This window comes from Mya arenaria, chromosome 9 (genome assembly GCF_026914265.1).
Source record: "Mya arenaria isolate MELC-2E11 chromosome 9, ASM2691426v1".
Classification (NCBI taxonomy): Eukaryota; Metazoa; Mollusca; class Bivalvia; order Myida; family Myidae; genus Mya; species Mya arenaria.
Genome location: NC_069130.1, coordinates 52239183 through 52258532, shown reverse-complemented (window position 1 = coordinate 52258532; position 19350 = coordinate 52239183). Strand labels below are relative to the sequence as shown.

Genomic DNA, 19350 nt, shown 5'->3' with positions numbered 1-19350 from the left:
ACTGTAAAAAGACTCCAGGCTATAAGTGAGGGTTGAGATCTTTCTAGCTGCTAAAACCCTTGACTATTGTAAGATTAAAACATAAATTATAGAAACCAGAAAGAACCTGTATATCACGCTGTGTTTTCTGGTTCCGTATCACACTGTTATTGATAAGTTTTGTGAGTGTACGCCAATCAATTTCCGCTTTATTTTAATGGGAAAGAAAAACGACGGTCTGTTATCAAAATTTTAAGGCTTTTGTAAACCAATCCATGCATCTTCATTATTATAATGAAAAATACTTAAAAGGTATGAAATTAAAGAAATGCTTTGTTTGCTGTTGATCTGTCGGATTGTATCACTTCACGTTGATAGCGTAAATACGCATTGTACTCAATGCCCTTTGGTCTCATGCAATATGGTCTTTGCCCAAGCAGCCCAAAGTGATACATTCCCACAGATTATCCAACTATCATGATATGCCTTATTTATTGCCTTAATTGTTTCTGAACAGAAGTTTTTAAAGGGACTTGACACTTGGCAGATTTCGTTATGCTGACCATCTTGGGTTTTTTTGTCCTGAAGTCTGTGTTATGAATTTATTTTCTAGAATAAGGAACAGGTTTAAAAAAAACATATTTTTAACCAGGTTTTCGCAAAGTGAAGCCTTGTTATTAGAATGACGTATGTCGTTGTTCAGACTTGATGGCTTGCAGCTGGCAAGCTGAGTTTAGCGTCTTTAACTCACCTATGGTTTGGAAAAACTTATGTCAAGGTTGACTTATTGTGAGCAAATTTGGTATGTTGGAAGGGTTTATGGAAACCATTCATAGGATTAGATTTGAGGCCCTTTATATAATGCCTAGGTCAATAATAGAAAAATGGTTTAAAATCAATATCTTGATTCTTCAGTTATGGTTGTCTTTTATCATCACCAAACTTGGTATGTAGGAAGAGTTTATGGAGACCTTTCATGGGATCGAGTTAACAAGCAAAAAATCAGCTTACCGGTACTTATATCATTCTCAAAACACAGGCTGAAGTTTTTCTGTCTATACTTTAAAGCCTGATTATGACTCGCTTTGCGGCGGTTCTTGTTAATAATTCAAGTGTAAATTCTGCCATGTTTGTGAATATTTTATCTTTTAACAATTGGTACATGCTTTATCATTGTACATGTTTTAGTTTTATATTTAATTTACACTCTTGATAAAAAATTTGCTTTCTAGATCTCTGTCCAATAAAATGAGAGAATTAAGTCCCTTTAAAAAAAACACTGTTTTCTGAAATAATAGCATGTCATATTGATAGTTTTATTTCTTTTGATTTTTAATTTCATACCAAAATATTTGAGATATTGATATCATTTTCTTTTAGCAGCATAAAAGTGCTTTGTTAGTCTAAGTTTGCTTTTATTTAATTTTTTGGCAACATTTTATCTGCTTGTAGGAAATTTTTTTGCATCCCAATTTTATCTGCACAAATCTTTACCTTTTATTTTATGCTGAATAGGTCATTTATGAAGATTTATCAGTGAAATGAAAAATTATATTTCACTGTATCATTTAGCAGTGAAATAACAATTTGATATTTTTCACTTTTTTTTTCCGGCACTTCCAAATCAAATTTATTAATACCAGCGTGCACATTGGCAAGGACACAATTTTAATGATGTCATATCCTGAATAACAATTATATTCACATACCCTTTGGTGCATTTTTCTGAAAAACTACAATTAACTGTCTTTTTATATCCTTTTAAGGCATATAATTAAAAGAAAATTGATTTGTTTCCATGTAAGATTGCAATATATTTCACATTGTTAACACCAAGCCAGCGCAACGTATTTACGCATGTGGGTTACATTAATTAAAAAAATTATGGCCAAAAATGCCATCAAAGTCGAGGTCTTAACTTAGCTAAAAAATGATATCAGAATAAAAGAAAGAGCAGCTAACGTAAGCATAATGCTTCTCTGTGCTAGATAGGTTACTGAGTCTAAATAGGTTACCGAGTCTAAATCAATCACTTGATAACTACAAAGTCGGCAGCCTCGAATCTATAAATCCCTCCAAATACACCTCAGACCTCAACATCATGGTAGTTCCATTTTCCTATTTTTTCCTGGGGAGGCCCCCAAACCCCTAAGCGGCTACAGGGATATTCCCGCTCCCACACCCGCCCCCTTTTGTGCAGTAAAGCCTGGCTACGCCCTGATAAGTAAATAATTCACTTATGTCTTATAATAAACCAATGGTGAAATATAGAATGTGGTGCTCACTTCGTGAAATATATTGTGATCTCATATACTGTACTGAAACAAACCAATAATCCTGTATACCATAAATGCACTAAAAATTCAAGTATATTTTGAACCCATACTTGGTGTTGATAATATTGCTCATTTTCATCCTGGCTCATTTCTGTTTACATGTTTGTGTTCTGTTTTTTGTTCTTTTATCATCCAATTATTTGTTTGGGAAAAAATATCATTTTACACAACAGGGCTGAAGTGGAAATTTTAATTATTTTCTGAAGTGTTTGGCTTGATTTAAAAAAAGACAGACTGCCAAAGGCCTCCAATTCTGCACTCAAATTGGGCCCGTTTCAATAAGATATTATAGCCAAAACCTTATTCCGCTTAAGAGTGCTCTGGTACAACTGTGCAGTGCTCCGCTTGTGCTCAGGTACAACTATGCTCTGTCCGATACACCCGCACAGTTACAGGCAGAATCTATACGATAAATGTCCTTAAAGCTGCACTCTCACAGATTGACGTTCTCACAGACTGTTGTCTTAACTTTTGTCTCAAAATCAGCTGATATTGGCATCGATAAAATATGAATTTTCCAACTTAAATATGACAAACTGTGATTTGATCTTCTCTCAGCTGCCTTTTATCACTGGTTTCCAGACATTTTGAATGCCAAAATAGGCTCAGTCCAAGATGAAAAATTAAAAATTTGTCAAAACAGTCAATCTTTGAGACTTAAAGCTATCTTTATTGAAACGCAGTTAGTCTGTTTACCCCAAATTCAAGGCAACACCTGGAATTTTACGATCTTAAGCCTCGCGATCTCTATTGAAACGGGACCCAGTTCTTAATGGTTTAGAATATTTTTCTTGTTTTTTTCACTGTAACATTATCTTCACTAGGTCAAGTAATTGGAGTACTAATTCGAACAGGTTTGAAATGACTTAATGCTAATCCCTATACAGTGATAATTTTATCATGTATTGCTGTACAGATTCCTTACTAAGTGTGCCTAATGGTGGCTCGGGTGGTCGAAGGGGTATGTGTAATCTCCAATGGAAAGAGAGTTAATTCCTTTTAGAATTTGACTTCTTCATGAATTACCTCCCTTTGAAGACAGTTTTTCTCCCCTTGCTTGGGCTGACATGATGTACTCTTACCTTCTACATTAAACAACTTTCTTCTCTTAGATAAAGATATTCTTAGACAAAAATGTTATACTTGTATGTATATATAAACATTTTTTACATTCTCTACAAACTTATCCTACCCACTCGATCAAATGTTTGAAAATTAAAATAGAATTATGAAAAAGATAAAAAGAAGTTATTGAATGTTAGTTATTGAATGGTATTTTGAAACCCTTGCAGCAGCATGTTCCCAAAGAGTAGTGTTTGCTGTAGCTTTTAGAATGAAGACAATTACAAAGGAATGTTTTACAAATTAAAATGAGTTTATATTTATTGCATGAGATCATGTTTTCCATTTCAGTTCGTAATAAATCAAGAGGTTAAACAAATCAAATATACATGTACATCTATACATTCAAATATTGAACTATTTGTATATGATATAAATTTCATTAACTTACAATTTACTGACTCGTTTTTAAGCTTTTATTGTTACTTATAATTGTCAAAAGAATTAGGTAGCCAAAACATTAAAGAATTGTAATAATGAACAACTAATTTGTGTTTCGATTTCTTCAACAAATCACTATATTTTGGCTTTTCTATAAGTTCAAACTTCAAGTTACAACGAAATGTATCAACTAATGTTTTATATTGTTAATACGTTCTATCTCAATTACCATGATTATCAAAATTACTACATGTTTTACAACTGATGCTTACTTATTATATGTTGGGCCGATCGTTAGGAACTTTGTTAAAATTAACAATGTGATTTACGAGATCGTTGTTAACTTTTGAACATGAACTACTTGCTCACATATTTAAATATAAACAAGTACATCAGTCTCAAATCTTGTTAGAAATACAGCAGATCACAAGTGTAACCATAAAGCTCCCAGAGCAGTTACGATTTAAAAGTTAACAACGACGGCGTTAACTTTGTTGTTAACTTTAACAAAGTTCTCAATGATTGGGCCATAGTATCTTTTCCTTAACTGCTGAGTTTGCAGATATACATGTATCAATAAACAGTTTAACATTCTTATTGGCCTAAACTATATATTAAATTCAAAGACACATGAATGTTTTTTTCTGAAAAATTATTTTTAAGACCCATGTAGATAACATATATACTTTAAAATTTTCATCATATTGTTTATTACTATCTATTCCAATCTCATTAGTGACAGAAATAATAGTAAATGTGCAAATTAATTTTGACATAAATAAATTTTAATTGTAATATAACTTTGAAGTTGAATAATGGATGTTAAATTACAAATGTTATATTTACACAGCTTCAATAGCGGCAGACTCGAAAAAGAAGGGTGGTAAACCAGCCAAGGGCCAGGGTAAACCAGCTACCCAGGAAACAGAGGTATGTTACATAACTATCCATATATGATGGTTTTAGTTATCCATAAGCAGCCAATGCCAATGGTTTGAAACTTGGTTAAGTTGTTCACAGCTAGGTTATCTTTTGCTCAGTTTGCACATTAATTAAAATGATTTCATTGGTTAATATGATTTTTGGATAAATGTATTGACCAATCAATAAACTTTTTGGCTAACTTTGATTAAAACCAAGGAATTAACCACTTTTATCAATTGGGCTGAAGATATTTAATTATACTTATATTTTCAAAAACCAGAATGGCTAAAATATTCACTGTTCAACCAAATCACAGAAGCGCTTCACAGTGCTGCGCGTCGTTTGCCGGTCAGTAAGTTTAACAAGAGGGCTAAACCCTACTGGTGCAAGGAGGTTAAGGTCGCACATACCATCGCGAGGCGCCTGCGTAGAATGTGGATGGCGGCAGGGCGCCCAAGGGGGAATGACCATGTGTCATACCGATAGTACAAACAGGCCAAAGCAAACTTTCGAAACATACAAAAGAAAAAGCAACATGAGAGCGAAACTAATTACTTTGATGAGCTTAACAAAACCGCTGAACTTGACTACAAGTTATTTTGGAAAACACTAAAGCGTAAAAGTGGGAAGCGTCCTGATATTTGCAGTGATTTAATTATTGATGGCACCAAGTACAGTGACGATAAAGTGGTAGACGGCTTCCAGGATTACTTCAAAAGTGTATTTGATCAGGAATACCCGCTTTCATCAAACGATATTGAAACACTAAACTGCGTAAATATTTTTGCCGCAAATGATAATTTAAACAACCCAAACTTGTTAGCAAACATTGAAATCAAGGAAATAGACCACGTTATACATACTCTTAAGAAACAGAAATCGCCAGGAATAGACAATGTTCTCAACGAACACATTATACATGGTGGCGTGATTATTCGAAATGCGCTTATCAAGCTTTTTAACTCTGTGTTACGTAACGAGAAAGTCCCAGATATATGGAAATCTAGCATAATTATTCCCATATACAAAGGAAAGGGTAAAACTAAAAGCGACCCTAACAGCTATAGACCTGTCTCGTTACTTCCGTGTACCTGTAAAATATTTGAACGGATACTGCTGACAAGAATTAACAACCATGTGACCACCTCTAATTTACCATTCCCGTCGGCACAGCAACAAGGCTTCCAGAAAGGACTTAGCTGCATTACAACTGCATTCAACCTCCAGGAAACAGTTTACACACAGATTGAGAGTGGCAGTAATGCATACACCGCTTGTCTCGACCAGAAAGCTGCGTTCGATTCGGTGTGGCACGGTGGTCTATTTTACAAACTTGGACAGTTGGGAATATGTGGAAAACTCTTGCGCTTAATAATACAATCATACAGCAGTCTTAAAAATGCGTAGTTCGCACAAACGGGAGTACATCAAAGGCCATTAACGTTAAACGCTCAGTTCGGCAGGGAGGAGTTTTGTCAACTTTTTTCTATTTAGTATACATCAATGAACTACTCGTCACACTCGAGAACAGTAACTACGGAAGCAGTGTCATGTCAGTCAAGGCAGGTAACCCATCATTCGCAGACGATATAGCACTGATTGCAGTTACCCCCCTTTACCTCCAGAAGTTAATAGACATTGTGTACTTTTATTGCAAAGACTGGAAAATGGATATAAGCGTAGCCATTTCAAGCGTTGTGGCCTTTACAAGTAAAAGGACGATACCAGTTGTAGGAATCCTTTATGGAGATATATGTATAGGTCAAGCAGTCAATGTAAACCACTTAGGAATTAGACAGGATTCCAATTTAAAGTTTTCGTTAAGAATTCAGGAAAGACTGCAAAAGGCTAAAAATGCATTTTTTCTATGGCTGCACAGGGTGTCCACCCTTTCGGAGTGAACCCTTTGGTAAGCGCCGATCTTTACAAGAAAATAATCAAGCCTATAGCTCTTTATGGTTGTGAATTATGGTGTAACCTTACTGCGCATAACATGTATACTATTGACAAATTTCAGCATTTCATTGTTAAAAAATACAGGGTTTTCATATTTCGACAAGATCAGATATGTGTGAGGCAATGGTTGGACTGCAAAAGCTTACCTGCGATGTGATTATTAGGAAACTTGTGTTTTTACACAAGATATTAAGCCTTGATTGTAAAAGTACATGTCGAAATATTTTTATACGCAGATATTTGTCATTCATATCTTGTAACACTATGTATGGTTTTATTCCAGATATTTGTAACACACTCTGTAAATACGATCTTTATTCTGTTATTATACCCCCCAAAACAAAGTTTGGGGGGGTATACTGGAATCGGGTTGTCCGTCCGTCTGTCCGTCTGTCCGTCCGTTTTTTTTTTGTCCGGGATTCATCTTTGTCGTTATTGAACAAATCTTTTTCAAACTTTCAGATATTAATGGCCATGATGTAAACTTGCGCCTCTGTGAAATTGGTACGGGTCACATGACCCTGACCAGAGTTATCTCCCCTTGATGTGTTAAAGTAGGCAAAATAAGCCCTGTCCGGGATTCATCTTTGTTATTATTCAACAAATCTTTTTCAAACTTTCAGAAATTAATGGCCATGATGTAAACTTGCGCCTCTGTGAAATTGGTACAGGTCACATGACCCTGACTGGAGTTATCTCCCCTTGATGTGTTAAAGTAGGCAAAATAAGCCCTGTCCGGGATTCATCTTTGTTATTATTCAACAAATCTTTATCAAACTTTCAGAAATTAATGGCCATGTTGTAAACTTGCGCCTCTGTGAAATTGGTACGGGTCACATGACCCTGACCAGAGTTATCTCCCCTTGATGTGTTAAAGTAGGCAAAATAAGCCCTGTCCGGGATTCATCTTTGTTATTATTCAACAAATCTTTTTCAAACTTTCAGAAATTAATGGCCATGATGTAAACTTGCGCCTCTGTGAAATTGGTACAGGTCACATGACCCTGACTGGAGTTATCTCCCCTTGATGTGTTAAAGTAGGCAAAATAAGCCCTGTCCGGGATTCATCTTTGTTATTATTCAACAAATCTTTATCAAACTTTCAGAAATTAATGGCCATGATGTAAACTTTCGCCTCTGTGAATTTGGTACAGGTCACATGACCCTGACTGGAGTTATCTCCCCTTGATGTGTTAAAGTAGGCAAAATAAGCCCTGTCCGGGATTCATCTTTGTTATTATTCAACAAATCTTTATCAAACTTTCAGAAATTAATGGCCATGTTGTAAACTTTCGCCTCTGTGAATTTGGTACAGGTCACATGACCCTGACCAGAGTTATCTCCCCTTGATGTGTTAAAGTAGGCAAAATAAGCCCTGTCCGGGATTCATCTTTGTTATTATTCAACAAATCTTTTTCAAACTTTCAGAAATTAATGGCCATGATGTAAACTTGCGCCTCTGTGAAATTGGTACAGGTCACATGACCCTGACTGGAGTTATCTCCCCTTGATGTGTTAAAGTAGGCAAAATAAGCCCTGTCCGGGATTCATCTTTGTTATTATTCAACAAATCTTTATCAAACTTTCAGAAATTAATGGCCATGTTGTAAACTTTCGCCTCTGTGAATTTGGTACAGGTCACATGACCCTGACTGGAGTTATCTCCCCTTGATGTGTTAAAGTAGGCAAAATAAGCCCTGTCCGTTATTCATCTTTGTTATTATTCAACAAATCTTTATCAAACTTTCAGAAATTAATGGCCATGTTGTAAACTTGCGCCTCTGTGAAATTGGTACGGGTCACATGACCCTGACCAGAGTTATCTCCCCTTGATGTGTTAAAGTAGGCAAAATAAGCCCTGTCCGGGATTCATCTTTGTTATTATTCAACAAATCTTTTTCAAACTTTCAGAAATTATTGGCCATGATGTAAACTTGCGCCTCTGTGAAATTGGTACAGGTCACATGACCCTGACTGGAGTTATCTCCCCTTGATGTGTTAAAGTAGGCAAAATAAGCCCTGTCCGGGATTCATCTTTGTTATTATTCAACAAATCTTTATCAAACTTTCAGAAATTAATGGCCATGATGTAAACTTGCGCCTCTGTGAATTTGGTACAGGTCACATGACCCTGACTGGAGTTATCTCCCCTTGATGTGTTAAAGTATGCAAAATAAGCCCTGTCCGGGATTCATCTTTGTTATTATTCAACAAATCTTTATCAAACTTTTAGAAATTAATGGCCATGTTGTAAACTTTCGCCTCTGTGAATTTGGTACAGGTCACATGACCCTGACTGGAGTTATCTCCCCTTGTAGGCAAAATTAGCTTTGTCCGGCCTAACTCCAGGGCAAACAACCTAGACATGGAGGGGTGGGGGTATTCGTTAGCCTATGGCTTACAGTTCTAGTTAACAATGTTTTAGTAGATCCGACAACATTGCCGAGTAAGTATGTATGGAAAATAACTGTCAAGCAATTAGTGTATAGATACGAGACTGAAATGTGGAGATACAGAATTATGACAGACTCCGACTTTGCTCGCTTCAGAATTTTACAACCAACTATCGCTCCGTCAATTGTGTACAGGACGTGTTGTCGTGCTGCTCAGAGAAACTTTATGCACGAGGTTGCAAAACAATGGTGTCGCAGCTGTCGACTTGACTCTCTAACACTTTGTCAAATCTGTAATGTCCAAACCACGGACAAAATTGTTCACCTAGTCAGCGAATGTGCAGCAACAACTGAATTGCGAACTAAATATGTGTGCGCTATTTCATGTTTCGGCATTGAGTTTGTATCAGAAATACTTCAATTGGACGAATCCATGTTTACTATGAAACTGATGGGTGCACCTTTAGCGCCACTGCTTGACAATAATGACAATAAGGACTTTCTCCTGATATCGTTCCAATTTATTAGTGACTGTCTGTCATGTGTGTAAATTGTTACGAACATATTGTATTGCTGTATGATGACGATGCCCACTAATTGGGATATTATTATTTATTTGTAATTACACATTGCTGATGTGTTTCTTTGAAATGCTTTAGAAATTAGATATATATATTTATACATATCTATGCATATCTCCTTTTAGGAGGAAATAAAGATTTTGATTTGATTTGAGGCACTGTTCTTGAATGTTTCATCCGACTGGGTAACAAAAGTGTAGCTTTGATTTGCTCGAGAATCGGCAAATTAAGTGATACTCTTTTATCCACTATAATGTTGAACTTATGAATTAATATTTTATTATCTTCCACTATAACGAAGTGTTTACACTGTTTCAGACGTCTGACAGTCCCGAGTTTATAAACCCACTTCTAGAAGGAGGTGACTTGATTGATGGGCAGTTGTGGGTGGCAGGAAACAGGGTGCTCATTAACCTAAACCTTACCCGTAAGTCTATATTTAGAAACTCGGATACACTACTGCGCTAAGCTTCGTTATAATGTACCCTAGGCGATTTGGGTAGGAAAATCTCATAATCATGAATTATTACTGAGGCAGTTTCATTGGTTCCACAAGGAAACCTCTCTGGAAATCTACATATGCACAGACACTCGTAGTAATGTTTTCCTGTAGAAATGTGCTCTGGCTAAAGCTTTAATTGAACTCAGTTCGCCGGATTTCTACAAATTTTAAATCAGCTACTTAAACCACTCGCCTGCGGGGACCAAAGACAGTAGAGGGCTATTGAAGAGTATTTATTTATGACATGCTGTTTCATTGGAAGAAGAGTTGTCACCCCTGCCTCATTCATATTCATGTAAACAAGATTTTGTCAAGTTAACTTTCTCTGGGTATGTTATAATGAAGTGTAACAGAAGAAAGTACCGTGGTTACCGATGATTATTTTTAGTATGTTTGATTATCAATGATAATAATAGTTGGGGTAAGTTTGATATAGGTAGTTTAAATATGGAGTCATGAATTATAGGAATAGATTTGGTAGGTTTTAAATATATATTATATTGAATATGGAGACTTGATTGACAGAAAGCTAGATCCAGGAAACATGTCAGTTATGCCATATTTAACTGGAGGGATAAGATTGAAATATTTTGTATGAAAACTTATGTTGCCCTACTTTCTCCAGGTAATCCAATTGGGGAGAGTGACCTTGAAGCTCTTCTAAAGGCCATGTAATACCAGGCGACCTTGACATTGGACAGCCACGGAGGCACTGGACTCATGAGACTACTTGTTGGTGTGAGTAAATTTAACTTCCGCTTAAAGTCCTTGAGACTACTTGTTGGTGTGAGTAAATTTAACTTCCGCTTAAAGTCCATGAGACTACCGTACTTGTTGGTGTGAGTAAATTTAACTTCCGCTTAAAGTCCATGAGACTACTTGTTGGTGTAAGTAAATTTAACTTCCGCTTAAAGTCCATGAGACTACTTATTGAAGTGAAAAAAATATCAACTTTAAATTTATGAGACTACTTATTGATAATAGAAAATATCAACTTAAAGTTCATGAGACTACTTATTCAATAGAGAAAATGTCACCTTAAAATTAATGAAATAACTTATTGGAGTGAGAAAAATCAACTTAAAGTTCATAAGACTTATTGTTTTTGCTAGTAATTTCCATTTTAATCTATTTTATTTTGAACATTTAAAGGGACTATACACGTGATTGGCACCCAAAAAAATAATTTTTCAGTAACAAATCTCAGGACAATTATTTAATAAAATGTTTTACTCTTTGGTATCATAATTGTAAAAAAAATACCAAAAAGTAAACAAAAAATCGAGTCGGAGACCAGGTTTGAACTGAGGTCGCCAAAATTGCAGTCCAGTGTTGTATCCATTGTTCTACCAAGGTTTACGATATATATTAGGAATATTTAAGATATATACCTAACTTGATAATATCACGTGATAAATCGACTAGCCAATCACGCATAAGAATGAATTCTACTAGGTAATCTTTTTTAATGGAAAAATACGAAAAGACTGCGAAAAATAAATTAATTGTTAACTACGTGGTACTTCAGTTAGTAAGTTTCAATGCATTAATTGTACACATTGATACCAAGTTTATAACAGTTTTCGACAATTTTCTCTTTTTTTCGCTAGTTCATCATAGAATGTATAGCCCCTTTAAAGAGATAATTAATTGTCATATATTGTAAATGTAAAGAAATGTAATTGTTATTACAATACATCTTACTCAGGCATTGGAGAAAAAATGACAACTATTTTTTGCAGAGAAGCCGCAGATCAGAGCACTCCTTCAGTCGAATGACCCTCCAACGTGAACATGACGTGATGCAGAAAATCAACGACCTGATGACCCCTAAAGACCCATTCTACAAGCCCCCTCCACAGACCCCGGATGTTGAATCTTAAACTCTTCTTTTTTTAAAGTGTATTTTTAAAACGAGCTTTTAAAGCTTGTTGAACATAATGGTACTGGCCAAAAAATATTTAAGGTTTAAAATCTGCTTGTTGAAACTGTTGCCGGCAAAATCGTTCAAACAGATCTGTTTTAATTATTTAAACAATTCCTGATATTAATGAGTCCGTCCATAAATGTTTTTTCTTCATGCTTTATAGACAAACTTAAGCAAATTATTTTAATTATGTGCTAGCTGAATAATTTCTGAGAAGTAAAGTTATTTATGCAGTCTGTGATAAACTTGTTTACCTTGTGTTTTGTACGTTGTTGTATTTTCTATGAAATAAATTTGGAAATTTACAATGATGTTAGGAATTATATTTTGTCTCCCCCTTTTTATGGGGATACATATTGTTTTTGCCCTGTCCGTCTGTCAGTCAGTCTGTATGTCACACTTCATTTCCGCTCAATTACTGTAGAACGCTTGGACCCAGGAACTTAATAGATGGACCAAGAAACTTCAAACTTGGTATGCAGGTTGGTCATGACTAATACATCATTTTCCCTATGTTGGGTCTGCTCCAGTTAACGCATCTAAACAATGATAAATTATAGCAATATTCTTAAAATTATTAAGACATATTTGATGACACCAAAGAATCTGAATTAAGTAACTTAACTGTGAAGAAAGTATGGGCATTTTTTTACAACAGCCATATAGTACTTTAGTAATGCTTAGAGATTGCAAGTATGTTGAGTGGTCCATATTATATTTTGTAAACTACCAAGTTATTGGGGCAGCCACTGTTTATATCTACCGCCTCACCTGATTACTAACAACAACAGCTGACTGAATAATTGTATTAGAAAACTTGAGAAATACCTTCTCATTGGACACAATATATAGTTGACCACTTAAAACAGTAAATGGTATAAACATAAGTCATGGAAAAACAGAAACACTGTTAAATGTTCGTAATATTTATTTATATAAAATAAAGATGTTTCTGTACTATAAAAGAGATTCTGGAATAGCTATATAATTGGGATTGCAATGAAAATAGGAATGTAAAATTGTAAAAATAAAAATGAATATTAAAATATCGTAAAATTAAAACATCTCTATAAATGTTGTGTATAAAGTTTTATTAAGTTATATTTTAGACAAATATCATTTTCATATGACGATATCAGATGCAAAACAAATTCTCACGAAATATTTGATTTTCTAAGATTGCTGGTTTATAATAATAATAACTTTACTTACTAGTTAAAGATAACTCATTCATCTATTTGACAAAACTTGTTTAAACATATTTATTAGTTATTAATTTGTTTACTATATGACCTTCATAAAAAACTGCATTGCAAACAAAACAACAAAACACACACGCATGCTGCACGCATGTCACAATTTATTATTGTACGATTAAATGAAAACAAAACAAATTGCAATTGCTGTGAAAATGATAATAAATAAAACTATGAAGTTGAGCACGTTTCTGAATGCCTGGGGAAGCAGCAATGGACTTGATTTTTAGATCACTACTTTTCTACAAATATTTAGCTCTACTGTGCATATAATCATAATGTATGATAATGTCGGCATGAGATTTTGATTTTTTTCCAAAAATATTTTCATGGTACTAGGTGGTCCTTTTTTTACAATACATCCAATCACATGTCCTTGAACTTGAACAACAGTCCCTTAAAACAATGTGAGCTGGACGCAATGTCATAAGTAGAAACATAAGACCTGGGGTCAATACTGATCTTATTTGGATTTAAGAGCGATGTAGCTAATCGGATTGCTCGATATAAATAACGGACCATAACAGTGAATGGATTTAGTAACGTTCATGTATGACCATAAGTTGCACATTAAATATCACCATCATAAATAAATAGAAAATGAATGAATAGATGGAACAAATCATAAACACATTCATGATGCATTTAACTCATGAACACAAAACTAATGCAAGTTTCTGTTTCCCCTGATTTCCAAGCACACAACAGCTGCAAAGAAAGTACCTACACAAAAAGCGATAACGACATAAAAGTTTCTTGCGATGACGTCAGCACTACCTGGGAAGTTCTTGTCAAGAAAAATGTCACCGCTTTCCATGCATGGCTGTAGCACTGTAAAAGATGACGTGTGTTTCATAAAACAGTTTTTCAGAAATGTACAAGACTAATTTTGATGCAAAGTATCAAAGACGTCGCGAATGTTTTTGAAACATGACTACTGATAAAAGGAAGAAGATAAATCAGGATACCAAGTTTGAGGTACGTGGAGATAAGCATTCTTCAGTTATTGGACGAAATCGGATTTTAGCTTAAGGTCACCAGGACCTTGACCTTTGACCAACTGACATGACAATAGTTACGTACTGGTCATGTTTGACGGATCTCTACCAAGTTCGAGGTCTCTAAGCCTAAGCGTTTTTCATATAATGATCGGAAACCAATTTTCAGCTGAAGGTTATCTTATGGTTACCACGACGTTGACCATGATGGTCCATATGTTGACCATATTTCACTATCCGGGAGTGGGCCCACACCATATTGATATGAAAGAATTTAAACTGTTTAATTTCACTGGTTTTAAGAATGTTCTGTTAAGTCTATATTCTGCAATTAAAATATGGAAACGTATGTTTTTAAAAATGAATACTCCATGTTAAAGAAATCGTTGTTTTATTTCAAGAAATACAACAATTCCAAATTGTACACTTAAGTTGATATATGTTGAGATGCTTCTGTAATACGGACCTAGAGAATATAACTGTTTTGATTGAAATGTTAAAGAAATTGGCCAGGTATATGTGTAATTAATAATTATCATATGTTTACGAAGTAAATTGAGTACAGACCGTGATAATACAGTTAACGATTAAAAATCAAGGTTTTAAAATCTAAACAATTAATATGTATACGCTTAACTTAGGTTACACACCACCATTGTCATTTCCTCTATAATTCAATGTGAAATGATTATTTTTAGACAACATTTAAAGGCATTTCGAGCGAATGCAGACTATGATAAACATATATATTCTTACAGTACAAGCTTTAAATTACCTTTTAAGCCAATAAAAGGGGGGGGGGGGGTCAAGTTATTCCTAAGAAAAATCTCTCCACTTGAAAAACAAACTCTAAAAATTGCACATTCCGCCATGACAGTTCTTCCAAAATGACCTTTCAACTATAGGGCAGCAGTTTATGCTTAAATCTCTATTCTAAATGATAAATCAAGAAATAATAGATACTCAAGGTATAAAAGTTTCAGGAATAATGATATTTTTGATTTACAGTGTATTGAGCATGTGAAAACATGTCTATCAGTCATAAAAACATTATTTTTTTATTGAGAACTTTCCACACAACGGAAGTACATATGACGCAATGGTGACGTCATACCTAACTTAGAAATAAGCTCCATTATACGTGACGTTTAAGTTAGAAGTAACGTTAGAAAGTTGAATCTCAGGGCAGTCGAACCGCAGACCATGGAACTCGTTAGCAGCCAGAAGTTCGGCGGAGTATTTTTGGATAAGACCTTTGCTGACCCACTGCAAGGGTTTCATAAGGGAGTTCAAGTCCCTGAAACAATAGATAATGTGTCTGTTTTCACTATGATATGGTCAACGGGAACTGAATTATTTAGGTATATGTATAATAGAAATATATACACACATCGTGCATACTTTTAACTGTTGGCAAAAAATATGTTATCAACGTATTTGTTTGTGTTAGTTTGTTTATTATTGAAACAGTTTTAGACTGGCGTGTATAAACAGCTAAATCGTTCTTATAAATGCCCATGGAAATACCATTGCGAGAGGCGGAGGGGGAGGGGGTATGGCGATCATCACTCCGATATTTTTCGGACATCGACGTGCGCCCAATTCCGCTACTCTCCATTCATCGGTCGATGGGTCAGTCATGATAATCTGTATCTGTATCTGTTCTGTTACGTATAATCCGACGATGCATCTAACTTAAACACCTTACAGCTTACAAAGCGTCTCACAAACCTTGAAAAAAAGCTTACTTTAAAAATCCAGTGGCCACCAAAGAGCAGCTTGAAAGACAGAGTCCAGTGACGGCCTGGGCCAAGTTGGCGGACAGGAAGATGCCATGGAAGGCTGCAGTGTGCAGCTCCGACCAGAGACAGTTTAGGAACACCACGGCGGTAAACCGGATGAACTGGAGTTGGCCTGGATGAAGCCCCGTGCTCCTGTAAGTCACATCGGAAGCATTGGTATAACAGTTATTACATGTGCATTGTATATCAAAAATGTCAAACAATAACTTCTCAACTGAGAAAGACACCCGTATATAATTTTTGGATTGACCGTTTTAATTTTGAATGGTTGTTGTTGTTGCTGTTGTTGTTGTTGTTGTTGTGGTTCAGTTTATAAAGGCCTATCATTGCCCTATAACGACTGCATTATGGATTGACCCCGTCACATCCCAAAGTGTGACTTCAACACAAATTAATTTAAGCTAAATGAGGAATTTTATCCAGACCGGTTGATGGGATATTAGCAAGAAGAGCAATTTTATTGTTGTTTCAACGTTTAAACCGCAACGTTGTTTCAACGTTGAAATCACAACGGCAATACAACTTTCAAATACAACCATAGTTCAACCTTTTCTCAACGTTGAAGGATAACCGTTGTTTCAACGTTGCTTCAACGTTGTTGTGCTTGCTGGGTACGTACCGCCCCACTAGAGACAGGCTATAGAACAGGCCAAATTAAACCGTGTTGGGGATGATCCTGTTGCAGTTCATATACTAATATATGATTCTTGTATAAGTCTTAATAAAAAATGTCCCATCTGTTCTGTTATATTAAATACTTCGTTGTGGTTTTATAGAAATGAGCTTCGTCATTCGGAATACTTCGGCCATTTTCAATCGAAAACAACCTCGGATGTATATGGACGGTTTACAGTGTAAGAATTATTTTAATTTTAACTACGCTGCAAGTAGATCGCGTAGTAATTTGAATATAGCAGATTAACTTTATGGCTTTACTCTTGAGAATCTTTCTTAATTATACGACAATACACTTCCCTGACAATCAATTTAATCTTAGGTAAAATAAATACACGTTAAACACCATCATTAATAAATGCTATTATATAATTTTTTACGAACTACTTCTAATGATGTACATCCGGGGTTGTTTTCAATGGGAAATGGCCGATGAGTTCCGAATGGATCGTCGTATGTGATCGCTTGCAATCCACTTACCAGTAAACTATGGCACTGAAGAGGACGGAAGACACGACGTGGCACGGTAATACATGGACGGTATAAGCCAACAGGAGGGTCAGGGCGCCATACAACCCGTCTCGTCGCTGCCGGAAATACTGGTCTCGGATGCTAGGAACTAAATTTAGGAAAATTTGTTTAAATTAATTCTCTGAAGTTTGTAAATAATTGACTAGTTCACCTTATAATTCTTGATGTTTATCGAAAGTAAGGAAGTGGAAAAAAAGCAATAAAATGGGGTGAAATCAAGAAACATCTGAATATTCAGTTGTTGTGATAACTAACAGACAGTGTGTTTTTTGCAATGTCTGCAATGACGTTGCGGCGCGAAGAATTGCAGGACTTTATCTGAGAGGAATTTCTTAATACCGTTGAGGGACGCGCGGCGTGGGGTTGCATATTTATCCTCCGCAGACAATTCGCACCACGGTGGTCCGCGATTTACTGCAAACCGCGTGCTTTAAGTACTGTATTTATAGAAAACATAGGTTGAAAAGTTCACAATGTTGGAAAACACTAGGCATTAAGTATTTAATTTAGGAAGATTTTGTCTCCTTTACAATAAAAAAGATTACTTCATAGCTTTGTGAAAGAAGTCAAATTTATATCGAGAAGAATGTTATTATTTCTTGGACAATCATCGAATTTCGAAATGTAAATGCTTTTTCTTTGAAAATCTGATAAAATTATCTTTTGTAAAATTTGCTCAACTCCTACACCTAAACATGTTGCAATGGATATATGTATTATGCTTGCTAAATATTGAACCCGAAAACTAGATAAAAAAGATATGTTTTTATATTTTGTTATTTGGTCCTTTTGAACGACTTTTAAACTGCGGAAGGCCTTTAATTCCGCTAATTTTGCCCAGTTCTAATGTTCTTTTTACATGCGACATGGTATTGATATTATTGGTATTATAGGTTGTAATGTTGCTATTCCATATATTAACTTAATCAAATTGGTAAAAATTGTGAGTTTTTGTTACACCAAAGGCAAATATTTGATACTAAATAAGGCACATTTCAGTGTCAAAAACAAACAATTTTTAACAATGATTTAAGACGACTGCTTAAAAATAAGTTATTGGTAAAGGCTCATCTGAAATCATTGTTTAAAATGTATTGTACAGTATATTTTAAAGGCAACTATTCAAAAAGACAGAAAAAATATACAACAAATGTAATACAGATATGGTATAATACAACTAGACGTGTTTTGACTTCAAAGTTTGAAAATGACGTATTTCAAAAAGGAATCGAATGGAAACTCGGGATAACTCGAAACATCGGATAACTCGAGGTTCTGGGGCCGTATTCAATAAGCATCTTAGTGAATATTTTCAACTTAGTGAGAATTTCGTAATTTTTGACAACGATTATTTTAAATACCTGCTACTTTTCATCAGATTTATTCATATGCATATGTTGTTTAAACCATTTTCTTGCTTATTTTCATATTTTTGGTGTACAAACCATGTTCGTTTTCATAAAATTCAAATTAGAAAAATGGCAATTTTTTACTTAGTTGAAAATTTTTACTAAGATGCTTATTGAATACGGCCCCTGGTTCGCGTCCTCGAGTTATCGCAGTTTTACCTTAATATATGATTCAATTCAAGCCCCAAATAGCTCAATTTCCAATAGCGTTACTAAAACTTTTCGGCTAGTTAGTTTAAATTTCACCATTTGCAGTCCGGTCATGCCAAAATATAAATAATTAACATTGACTTACAATCGAAACATTAAAGGGACTAGACACCGAATGGTCCAAAAATCGGCAAATACAGTATTTCCTCAAAACATGTCTAGAATTATCGGTATATGTACATGTTTTGCCAGATGGGTTTATGACCTGCTTGGAAATAAATGTTCTGTTCTGTTCTATGTATCTGTTCGTTGCTGCCTCTACTACGTTTACCCGTTTAGAATTGCGCATGATGGTTTCCCAGTTTATAGTGCGTTAATTTAGCATGTGAAAGTCACGTGATTAGTACAGATACATAAACCGACGCTAA

The 19350-nt window shown here is 35.0% G+C and overlaps 1 protein-coding gene and 1 long non-coding RNA gene across 2 annotated transcripts in view; one reads left to right on the top strand and one right to left on the bottom strand.

The window, feature by feature from the left end:
* LOC128246170 (leucine-rich repeat-containing protein 71-like) overlaps window positions 1-12400 on the top strand; it is a 28259-nt gene extending 15859 nt beyond the window's left edge. The window contains exons 5-9 of the mRNA XM_052964360.1: window positions 3232-3276; window positions 4669-4748; window positions 9991-10099; window positions 10800-10912; window positions 11917-12400. Of these exons, the coding sequence (XP_052820320.1) occupies window positions 3232-3276; window positions 4669-4748; window positions 9991-10099; window positions 10800-10849 (284 nt within the window). The 3' untranslated portion in view covers window positions 10850-10912; window positions 11917-12400. The remainder of the gene's footprint in view (window positions 1-3231; window positions 3277-4668; window positions 4749-9990; window positions 10100-10799; window positions 10913-11916) is intronic.
* A 1127-nt stretch (window positions 12401-13527) lies between these two features.
* LOC128245413 (uncharacterized) lies at window positions 13528-16124 on the bottom strand. The gene is made up of 3 exons (XR_008263145.1): window positions 16104-16124; window positions 15470-15652; window positions 13528-14188 (listed from the first exon to the last, which is right to left on the bottom strand). It is a non-coding gene; the product is annotated as an uncharacterized LOC128245413 (long non-coding RNA).
* Window positions 16125-19350: the final 3226 nt, after the last annotated feature.